This window comes from Sprattus sprattus (genome assembly GCF_963457725.1).
Source record: "Sprattus sprattus genome assembly, chromosome: 18".
In the NCBI taxonomy this organism is placed as follows: Eukaryota; Metazoa; Chordata; class Actinopteri; order Clupeiformes; family Clupeidae; genus Sprattus; species Sprattus sprattus.
The window spans coordinates 21175730-21186554 of record NC_137916.1 but is presented as its reverse complement, the minus strand read 5'-3'; the positions used below and the strand labels follow the sequence as shown (position 1 = coordinate 21186554).

The following is a 10825-nucleotide window of genomic DNA, read 5'->3' as shown; positions in this document are numbered from 1 at the left end:
CATAAGTAGGCCTACTACTAAAATACCCCCCACCTAACCCTATCTCACTCGACGCAGGACTCAAAAGTTGGCGGGCCTGCGTTCTCAGAGTTTTAAGCAGCAGGAAAATGTGTGGCCCAGGTGCTAATTCGAAAAGCGCTGACAGGGGCCAGCGGGGCCACGACAAAAGAATGTATCAAAGCTGTGCTTAAAGGCTCCTGGCTATTCAAACAGTTGAAATGTCTCAGCCAGACCTACGTCGAAGTCCTTGGTTGAGACAACAGTCTGACTGAACGAAGTGACCACCTGCGTCGTGCGTTCGGCATGAGGAAACCTGGTGAAATTGCCTAAATTACATTCTGGATTTATTTGTTGAGTGGTCACTGGGATTAGACTAACACTGACTTAATCTCAGTTAAAAGGTAAGTTTCCTGCCGAACATTAAAGCATTATTGCGATCGATTCGATAACTATTTATAAAGGTAGGCTAAAGGCTAATCATGCTTGTATTCATACAAAAGTGGTTTGTCTCCATCACCCTTTAAATACATAGATGTATTCGTCAATATTTGGATTTAACCAATGGCGAACCGCTGTTTCGCTGCTCCTGATGATGGCCCCACTGTCGTTTTCTGGGAAATGCCCGCGCACGTGCTCCTGTGACCTGAAGAAACTTACCGTTGCCTGCATCGGCAAAAATCTAACACAGGTTCCTCCCACAATAGACGAGGTAAGACTAATTTATGAACCTTCACCAAAATGAGATTTTGTTCTATTGACACAAAAATGAATTCCTCTCAAATATAGACATTGTGCGTCAGTATCCTAGGCCTAGGCTATGTGAAATGTGTGGTTGTTGCTGTTTTATAATGTCACTGTTGGTCAGAACTTCGGCACTCATTCATTTTCGTATCATCTTAACTCGACACACTTTCTCTGTCACCCACCCCCTTATTTTCTCTGTCTGCATACACACATCGTCCTCAACAATTATGCAGATAACTGTGAAGCTGGACCTTAGGAAGAATAACCTGCAAGAGGTACCCAAAGGTTCCTTCCATCACACGCCATACCTCACTCACCTCAATCTGCAAGGCTCAAACATCCGTTCAGTGCGGGAGGGGGCGTTCCGTGGCCTTGGACGCCTTGTCTACCTCAACCTCGCGCATAACAACATTGATGTCCTCTATCAGGTGGGTAACGTAGTCCGTACAATAGTAAACCGTGATTCTCTTCATTGTTTTGCTTTGATTTGTGCAAAGATAATCGAATCCACGTAGGCATACTCAAAAGTACAGTGCAGTCTACACGTATTTGGACACATTTTAAAGTACGAACTGGCAATACACGAACTGTGTATGCACTCAAAGCAGAGGTCCAACACTTTAACTTTGTAGTGACTGTATCATTTTAAATCAACAGAGATTGCGCTCGCATTGACTGCACAATGGAAGGTTTTCTTCGTCTTCCGCTTTTTCCCATCAATTTTTGGTAGACAATATCATATACTAGCACTTCACAAATCCACATGAAACTTGGTATGTTTGTAGCCCCACAATTGTTATACAGTATGTAAGGTTTGCTTCCCTAGGTGTGCCTTGCCCTTGTTGCTAGCGCACCCTGAAGAGGGTAGGGTCAAATAACTTTTTGAACAAAAGCGCTTTACGATTCATTTGAGAAGTGGCGTCACCTAGTGAATAATGTTCAAAGCAAAAATCTACTTTTCAAGCCGTTGCGATACAGCATGCAATGAGTCAGTAATATGGGCTGATGATTTCTGCTCGCGGCTATATTTAATGAAACGTATTTATTATGATAGTGTATACCCCTGTCCGGTTTAAAATGCATAGTGCATTTACTCTTTATTTAGTATTGCTTTCAAACAGATTCTTGCTTTCATCTATAAATCCAACTTTTTGTAGGCATATACACATATTTCCTTGCACTTCGTAAATAAATGCCAAGTACAGTTATACAATCAGTGGCGGTTCTGCATGGAATTACGCCCCGGGCGAGACCCCCTCCAAGCGCCAAAGATAACACACATTTCTTGGAACAAAATAGCTTAATTCTTGCTCATTTTCTCACTTTACGCAGTGGTCATATTACGCACCTCTATGCCGTACAACTAGTCAATAAATTGTTTATTATAAACTCAGTCCTGTCTCCCCATCTCACTCTATCACAATCTTGACCAACAGGAGTCCTTTGATGGCCTCTCATCCCTGAAGCAGCTCCTGATTGACCATAACCGTGTGGAGGAGATTCAGCCAGGGGCCTTCACACAGATGGGCTCCCTCAACCTGCTCTCCCTCACACACAACCGGCTAGTGTATGTGCCCAACATGGCCTTTCAGGGCCTGCTGAACATCCAGTGGCTGAAACTCAGTCACAACTCCCTCAATAACCTGGCCACAGAGGCCTTCGCCAGCCTCTTCACACTCACACGTCTCAGTCTGGACCACAACGAGCTGCAGTTTTTCCCCACGCAGACAATGACCAGGTATTTATATAGGCCAATTGCAAGGCTTTTTGTGATTTTGAGATATTGAAAGGTAACGGTAACCGCAGCGTTCTAGTTAATATGTTTGTTCAGTTTAGTGGCCAGTGCCAAAAGTGTGAAAGCAGCGTTGATTATGCAGATAATAAATACAGTGTTTAACAATAAGTTTCATCGCATTTATGTGCAGACTGGTTGAAGTTACCCGCCTGGACATGAGTTACAACCCAATGATCTACCTGGGAGAGGAAACAGTGTCCCTGCCCAAACTTACACACCTGTACTTGGACCACATGTCCCTTCAGGACCTCTCTGACACTGCTCTCGCCCACACCCCCCTTCTCACTCATCTGGACCTCAGCCACAACCAGCTCCGCTCCTTAGATCCCATCTCAGGCCCCAAAGAGCTGTCCCTCCTCAACCTCACAGGCAACCCCACCTACTGCAACTGCCACCTGCGGCCTCTGAGGGTGTGGGCCCAGGCGGGCCAGATGAGGCTCCTGGGTGTCTGTGCTGGGCCTCCGCATCTCTCTGACGAGCCTCTGGGGGCGGTTGAGCCGGCAGACCTACGCTGCAGACCCAGGGAGGGCTTGACAAAGGAGGAGCTGGAGGAGGATGCAGAGGAGGTTGGAGCGGTGTTGTTGGAACCCCCGCCCAGACCTAAGAAGAACGTCAACTGTCCAGAGAACTGTGACTGTGAGGTGAAGTCAAACATATTTAAGTTTAACACATTTAAGTTTATATGTTCTGAAAACATAGTGTAACAAGACCTGTAGGTCACCTCTAAATAAAATAAGAAATCTGACAGGATAAATAAATAAAAGCCCCCTTCATACTGTATACAAGTAGCTATCTGAAAGTGACTCAGATTTGTGTAAACCATAACAATAATGTGCTGAAAAGTGCCAGTCTTGGCAAGTTTGTGAAAGAAATTAATTTTTGTAAAGTAAGTTATCACTACTACTAACACCTTACTGTAATGGCATCAAAATGGTGTTTCCCAACAAGCACTATGACTCTTCTGTCCCTCCAAAGTATTCATCTCACTCTTCTCTGCCTCCAGCCTGGAGCTCAGCATGCTACCTGTGAGAACAGGGGTCACACCAAAGTCCCCCAAGGCTTCGCCAAAAACACCAGTCTACTGGACCTGAGGGGCAACCACTTTCACAACATTCCCTCCAACAGTTTCCGTGGAGTTGCTGGGGTTGTCTCTCTACACATGGACCAGTGCAGGATTCGCGAGATTGAAGCCGGGGCCTTCCGTGGCATGAAATCTCTGCTCTACCTCTACCTGTCAGAGAATGACCTCACCTCCCTCGAGCTGGACACCTTCACCGGGGCCCCGCAGATCACCTACCTCCACCTGGATGGAAACCGGCTGACACAGTTTCCCTCTGTAGCCACGCTAGCACCGATGCCCAGCTTGCTAGAGCTGCACCTGGAGGGCAATGCTATCTCCAAGCTGGAGCCAGCCAATATGCTCTCCTCTGTGAAGTTGCTCAGGGCTCTGTTTCTCACAAACAACACCATACACTCTGTGGCGGCCAAAGCCCTCAATCCGGCGCCCCACCTAGAAACGCTGCATTTGGAGGGCAACAGACTGACTGAAGTGCCAAGCAAAGGGTTTGGAAATGTTCCACTCCTTCAAGAGCTCCATTTGTCTGGGAATCCTATACGCTGGGTGGGGCCAAAGGCATTCATGCCTATTGCTCAGAGCTTGAAGCACCTCTACCTGGAAGGCACTGGCCTGGCAAAGGTGGGGAATGTGTATAAAAAATTATGTATGTTAGATTTCAGATAACAGTTAAAAACCTTTACAACTTACGCCTCCTTCGGACATGACACATACCTATGCATTCGTTGACATTTACATTACATTTACATTTAGTCATTTAGCAGACGCCTTTGTCCAAAGCGATGTACAAGGGAGAGAACTGTCAAGCTACGAGCAATAGAGACCTAGTGTTACAATAAATACTACTTTACATAAGAAATAGAAAAACAAAATAGAAAAAAAAAAAAAAAAGTGCAGAAAGATAACTGCTGTAAGTGCAAATGAAGCACTAGTCGAAGTGCCAGTTAGGAAGGGAGATGCTTTCTGAAGAGTCTTCAAAAGCTTCTTAAAGGTAGAGAGGGACACCCCTGCTCTGGTAGTATTAGGCAGTTGTTTACAGTATACTCATATTTTACATATACATCATATCACTCAAACATATCAAAAGGATTTTCTTATTTACTATTAGCATTCAGTCACATTGTATTGTAGTTTGTGCTCTTACACATCTATTAAAAACATTACTTTATTCACTCTGTAGATGTCTAAGGACTCGCTTGCTGGCCTGGGTTCCGGGCTACTCACCCTGTCTCTGGGAGGGAATCAGCTGGAGGGCTTGCCCAACCTGATTTCCCTCACCGGACTGCAGGCGGTCAACCTGACGGACAACCCGCTGCTGTGTGACTGCGATCTCTTACCACTGCGCAAGTAAGGGCCGCACAGATCAGCTCTCTTTCCATTTACCAGCTGTGCCAAGTTGACATACTACACTGTGAATTGAATTACAAATGTGGCTGTAAACATACAAACAGAACACCGTAAACGGAATGACAAATGAGAAGTATTTTTTGTAGCCTTTAACCCTTATGCTGTTCTCTGTTCAGGTGGATGGACAATGTAAGCCATGAGGTGTCAGCAATCTGTGGCCATCCAGCTGAGCTTCAAGGTCAAAGTGTGAAGGATGTGCCTGTTTTCCAAACATGCCCAGGAGATGAGCCAAGGCCCTCTAAGCCCCCTATGAAAGCCAAAGGTGCTGGAAAGGCCCCTAAAAATATCAAACCCAAGCCCTCACGGCTGGAAGGGGGTAAACCGAAGCCATCAAAGGCCAAGCCCAAGGCTGTGGACAGTCCAAAACCATCAGTGCGTCCTAAAGCCGCCAAGAAGAACAAAAAGACCAAAGTGACACAATAATGATACATAGATAGATAGATAGATGGATTATTTTGCTGTAGGCAAATGGAATCAAACTTATTTTCCTCAAGTATGATATATTCAGTATATTAATTATTAAAATATATGATTTATAAGATTATAACACTACTATTACACTACTGTAAGTGTTTTAATTCCAGGTAACTGTGAAAGATGTGTGACATGAATAAAAAACGACATCTGCCGATATGTACAAATTAATTGTCAGCGTTCACAAACAAACCCTTTTTTCTCTCAACAATATTATATATATTCTGATAATATTATGTGAAAAGAGGTCTGGGCTGTTGATCAGGGGATATCATTGGAACAAACCAAATGTTTCAATTCCAATCCTTAATAGTCTACTCAAGAATATAAGTTTACTATTTAAAAAAATTATATAATAAAAATTTATGTTTTTGAAGTGCCAAACTATGTTATCCCAAGCTAAGTATCTCAGCGCTCAGACACAAATCAGTGGCTAAAAATATTTCAATAGTTGCTCATTGACCACTAGGTGTCACCTTTGAAAACATTTAAAATCACAATGGGAAATCAGTTGAAAATACGAAGAAAGTTACAAAGTGTTCGGGTATTTGAAGCTCACCAGCTAACATTAATACAGATGTAAAGCACTATATATGTTTTTGTTTAATTTGAGGACAGATATCAACAGATATTTTATTTGAGTATTAATTCAATTTCATAAAATGATGGTGTCGTGATTGATCAATACAATGAAATAAAACCGCCTCAAATTGTCATGTGGTTCTATGGTGTAATGGTTAGCACTCTGGACTCTGAATCCAGCGATCCGAGTTCAAATCTCGGTAGAACCTAACATTTTCCGATGATTTGGCCTGGAACACTAGTGTCCTACGGCAGCAAATGGCAAAGAATATAGACCAGGTGAAGCGTTTAATCACCACCGCGATCTTTGTGCAAATCGTAGGACTACAACTTCTGTTAAAGCATTCGTTACAGGCAGATAGTAGTGATTACAACAATGTCACTGCGCATGCTCTTAAGACACGATCATTGTCACTGGAAACATGGCGGCTGCAATGGATGTTGACACTCCTAGCGGGACCAACAGCGGAGCTAGCAAGAAACGATTTGAAGTTAAAAAGGTATTCTTTATGTATTTTGTATCCCGTAACATGTGATTACACTTGTGATTATTTGATTTGTGGTTACGTTGTGTTTCCCACCGGCGTTTCTTTTTCTTTGTCGTTAGCCAGTTAGCTGGCTAACGTTAAAACGGGAGTGAGTGTGCGTTTCGATTAGCTAGTTAGCCAACATATAAGTACTTAGAAAGCTACCGCCTAAGCTAGCTAGGTTAACTAGCTAAGTTTTTAGCGGATTCATGGAATGGGACGAAATTTGTACGTAAACTAAGGATGTTTTATCGTCAGTACAACCCGTTTAGTTGTCAGCAAATTCATGTTTAGACAAGGGAGCCTTTCTTTGGTAGCTGCACTCTACTTCAAACCTTTTCTCATGGGCAGGTAACGTCAGAACAGTATAGCTCTTTAGCTAAGATTGCCAGCTAACCAGTCAACTAGCTAATGAGCTTGTACTCCGATAAGCAGGTAACTCCATTAATAAAAACACAACTAGTTTGATGACTAGGTGAAATTTCGTCACATCACTGATTATCACACGGTTAGCTATCTTAGTACGTTATAACTTGCTCTGTATATAGGCTACAACTCACTTTGTATATGTCCCTTGTATAAAGTTTATGAAGCAACACTTTTAAAGAGCCGATTTTCCAAAATAAAGAAATGATAAGTTAACTGACGCAAATGACCGGGCAAGCATGTATAACATTGGTGACTTATTTCTTTCAGTGGAACGCTGTTGCTCTTTGGGCCTGGGACATTGTTGTAGACAACTGTGCTATTTGCAGGAATCACATCATGGACTTGTGTAAGTACGATGGGTTATGAGGCTAAGTGGTTTAACTTATCGAGGTTGCTCATGTGCGACATACTGACACATTTACTTCTTGCAGGCATTGAGTGCCAGGCGAATCAGGCCTCAGCGACGTCAGAAGAGTGCACAGTGGCTTGGGGTGTCTGCAATGTAAGAGTCCAACTGTCTTTTAGCCCTTTCAAGTTTTCGTAGACAATCACGGAAAACAATTGACTTATTGTAATGAGTCATGGAAAGTAGTCAATCCACTCAAACCAACGTTAGCTGTACACTTTTATCACCTTGCCTCCTAAACTGAGTTTTATTTTCATTTTTACTTGTAACCTGTAAGTTGGTTACATTGCAATGTGATTTTTCTTAGAATTAGGCGAGTCTTGGTTGCTTTTTGTTTTTCCTTTACCTCCTCTTTTTCTACAACTTTTACCTTTTGATTTGTGTACATACCATTGAGTAGTGTCCTGTCAACTTGTCTTGTCAAGCCGCTTGTGCTACAGAGGTGATGCATAAATAACTTCTCATTATTATTGTGTACATTACTCAAAACTATGGGGACTGGAACTACAAGTTGGTTCAGTCTGTTTTGTCATGTCACATCTTGTTCAAGTAACCTTTAAACCCTTGAGCTCTGATTTTTGTTTTTGTTTGTTTGTGTCTCCAGCATGCTTTCCATTTCCACTGCATATCCCGTTGGTTGAAGACCAGGCAGGTGTGCCCTCTTGATAACAGAGAGTGGGAGTTTCAAAAGTAAGTCATTGACACATGATCATTGTAACTGACCCAACCTCTGTAAAGGTTCTACAGTGGTTCTTGTGTTTGTTTTTATTGATAGATTTTGCCCCGTATTGTTCTTTGAGAAACTGTTATTATTTAAATGAGTTCCTTGCTCGCGCAAGATCAGAGACCTGTATACTTGCTAAGAAGAAACTCAAGAAAGGATTACAAATAAACAGGAAAAAACATCAGTTCATGACTGGACCATACATCGGGGTGACACTACAGTAAAAACTTGTCCCTTATCGGAGAGTGCTAAAACAATCATCCTTGCTCATTTTTTAGATAAAATGATAACTGGATGATCAGGGGTATCGTTGTTTCTATTGTTATTACTATACGTTGTTATTTAGCTGAACCGGAGAATAGTTTCGCCCGCATTAAATCAATGCAGCAAGGAATATTTTGCTCATATCTGTTCCTTTGTAAATGTGAATTTACATGAAGATAGTTATTTTTATTCCAGATTAATTTAACTGGAGATGGGTAGTCTTGATCAGAGTTTTAGCTGACCCATGAAAACAGACTGGATTTTTTTAGCTGCCTACTTATTAACCACTTGTTTTTCTCTTCCACCAGGTATGGACATTAGATGTGCAAGTTTGGAGCATGATATAGGTTTAGCAGTCTCTCCCTGGCTCCTGTAACCTTGCGTCTTGGATAGCACTCTTTTATTTTGAAACGGGTATGCATTGTCATAATCCAACTGTGTTTATGTTCAGATTGAATCCGCCTGTTCTGCTTTTTTGTCATTGTTACAGTTCAATTTGCAATGATGTTGTAAATTCTAAATAAAGCTGATTTCCTGTTTAGAGGCCTTGTTTGTCAAATTATAATCACTAACATCTCTTGTACCTAAATTATTACAGTGTGTCTTTAAATATTACATTTATCAATATGGTAATATGACTGAGTGGTTAATACATCAAGAACGGTGATGGTGATGCTAGGGTTCCTAAATGCTTATTTTATAATTGTATAGGTTCTGTATTCAGAGATTAGTTCTTAGTGTTTTTTCCCAAAGCAGAAACCAGACATCTAGATCTTTAAAAAACTTATCTTTGAAAAACTTATCCTGAAACTTATATCCTAATCTGATCCTTGACAGTAGTGAAAACCACTAGTTCTTCTATGAAGGGTACTTTTGGTACATTGCAAAAAGGTGCAGACACTTTTTGTTGTCAGACATACTTTACTTAAACAACAGTGCTGCTATTCTGAGGGTGTGATCTATTCTAGCATACTAACATTCAAATACATTTTTAAGCCCTTCCCGTTTAGTGCACTTGATGTGTTTAAATATGAATGAAGAAATGCAAACATCGAACAGTAATATTGGGCAATGTCGTCTTGCTCTCCCAGAATGGCTATTAAAGGTGATTGTTTTCTGTTTGATGTTGAGACTGCAATGCAGGAAGTAGCAAAATGGATGCCTTCACATCTTCAATATTTTGAGGGTTTGATATCCTAACTTTAACGCAAGAATTTGGTTACAAAAGATTTTGTACAAACAGCTGCTCTGCATTTATACAGACTGAAATAACTTCTGGTATTAAGGACCATCATGATGCTAGAATCAGAAGATGTCTGCTTGTGAACTTCGACCGTTCAACATGAAAACCTCCAAACTTTTATTACAGACTTAAATATCTACAAAATAAAATGTGTTGACCTCCAAGATGAAAACCTAGGAATGTCTCACGGTCATCAGACTAAACAGTATTGTTGGAGTGCTTTGACATGGCAACATTGTGTAATGCCCACAGTGCATCTGGCCTGCTTTGGCAAGAGGCTTTAATCCAGTGAAGAGAAGGAAAAAAGAGCTTGCAGAGGATTAGGGTAGCACTGCTCTCTGACCATGGGTACGGTTTGATGTCAGCATGTTCTTACTAGAAAAGTCAATCTAAATGACAACCTTGTCTTTAAATTCTTGCAATGTTTTGTTTTTTTACACATCATTTAACATCACCACTGTTGCAAAGGACTGATGATCTGCCCTAAGATTATTCACGTGAACAGCCCTCTCGCTGTGGCTGGGTCATTCCTGTAGTGAATGCACACTTCATGACTCTACTCGTGCACCCAATCGGAGTGGAGTCGGGAAGCTGCTTGCACTGAGGGTACCCAGTCGCGGGAATAGGAAAGCAGTGGACGGGAGAGTCGGTGTTAAGGCAGTTGGTGTTAAGGCATAAGTTTACCGTTTAAAGATTATCATTTAAATTGTGTGCGTTCAGATACTTAACCACACACACACACACACATATAGTATATACTACCGTTCAAAAGTTTGGGGTCACCCAGACAATTTCATGTTTTCCATGAAAACTCACACTTGTATTTATCAAATGAGTTGCAAAATGAATAGAAAATATAGTCAAGACATTGACAATGTTGGAAATGATGTTTTTTATTTGAAATATTAATTTTGTTCTTTAAACTTTGCTTTCGTCAAAAAAGGCTCAATTTGCAGCAATTACAGGATTGGAGACCTTAGGCATTCTAGCTGTTAATTTGTTGAGGTAATCTGTAGAAATTTCACCCCACATTTCCTGAAGCTCCTCCCACAAGTTGGATTGGCTTGATGGGCACTTGTTGCGTACCGTACGGCCAAGCTGCTCCTACAACAGCTCAATGGGGTTGAGATACGGTGACTGCGCATAACAGACAGC

At 41.7% G+C, this 10825-nt stretch overlaps 2 protein-coding genes across 3 annotated transcripts; both read left to right on the top strand.

Moving 5' to 3' along the window:
- Positions 1-592: 592 nt before the first annotated feature.
- Positions 593-5444, top strand: chadla (chondroadherin-like a; the record flags this gene model as incomplete). Its single annotated transcript, XM_080856216.1, has 7 exons — positions 593-709; positions 978-1172; positions 2181-2482; positions 2670-3180; positions 3543-4235; positions 4795-4961; positions 5138-5444. The coding sequence occupies 7 exons, from the start codon at positions 593-595 to the stop codon at positions 5442-5444; spliced, it is 2292 nt and encodes a 763-aa protein (XP_080712342.1).
- A 1041-nt stretch (positions 5445-6485) lies between these two features.
- Positions 6486-8968, top strand: rbx1 (ring-box 1, E3 ubiquitin protein ligase; the record flags this gene model as incomplete). Of its 2 annotated transcripts, XM_080856110.1 has the most annotated exons (5): positions 6486-6577; positions 7301-7379; positions 7465-7535; positions 8044-8129; positions 8736-8968. In XM_080856110.1, the coding sequence occupies exons 1-5, from the start codon at positions 6500-6502 to the stop codon at positions 8746-8748; spliced, it is 327 nt and encodes a 108-aa protein (XP_080712236.1). In that variant the 5' UTR covers positions 6486-6499. The 2 variants fall into 2 exon arrangements, with proteins under 2 accessions (XP_080712236.1, XP_080712237.1); XM_080856111.1 differs by lacking the exon at positions 8736-8968 and having other exon boundaries at positions 8044-8133.
- Between the last annotated feature and the right edge of the window lie 1857 nt (positions 8969-10825).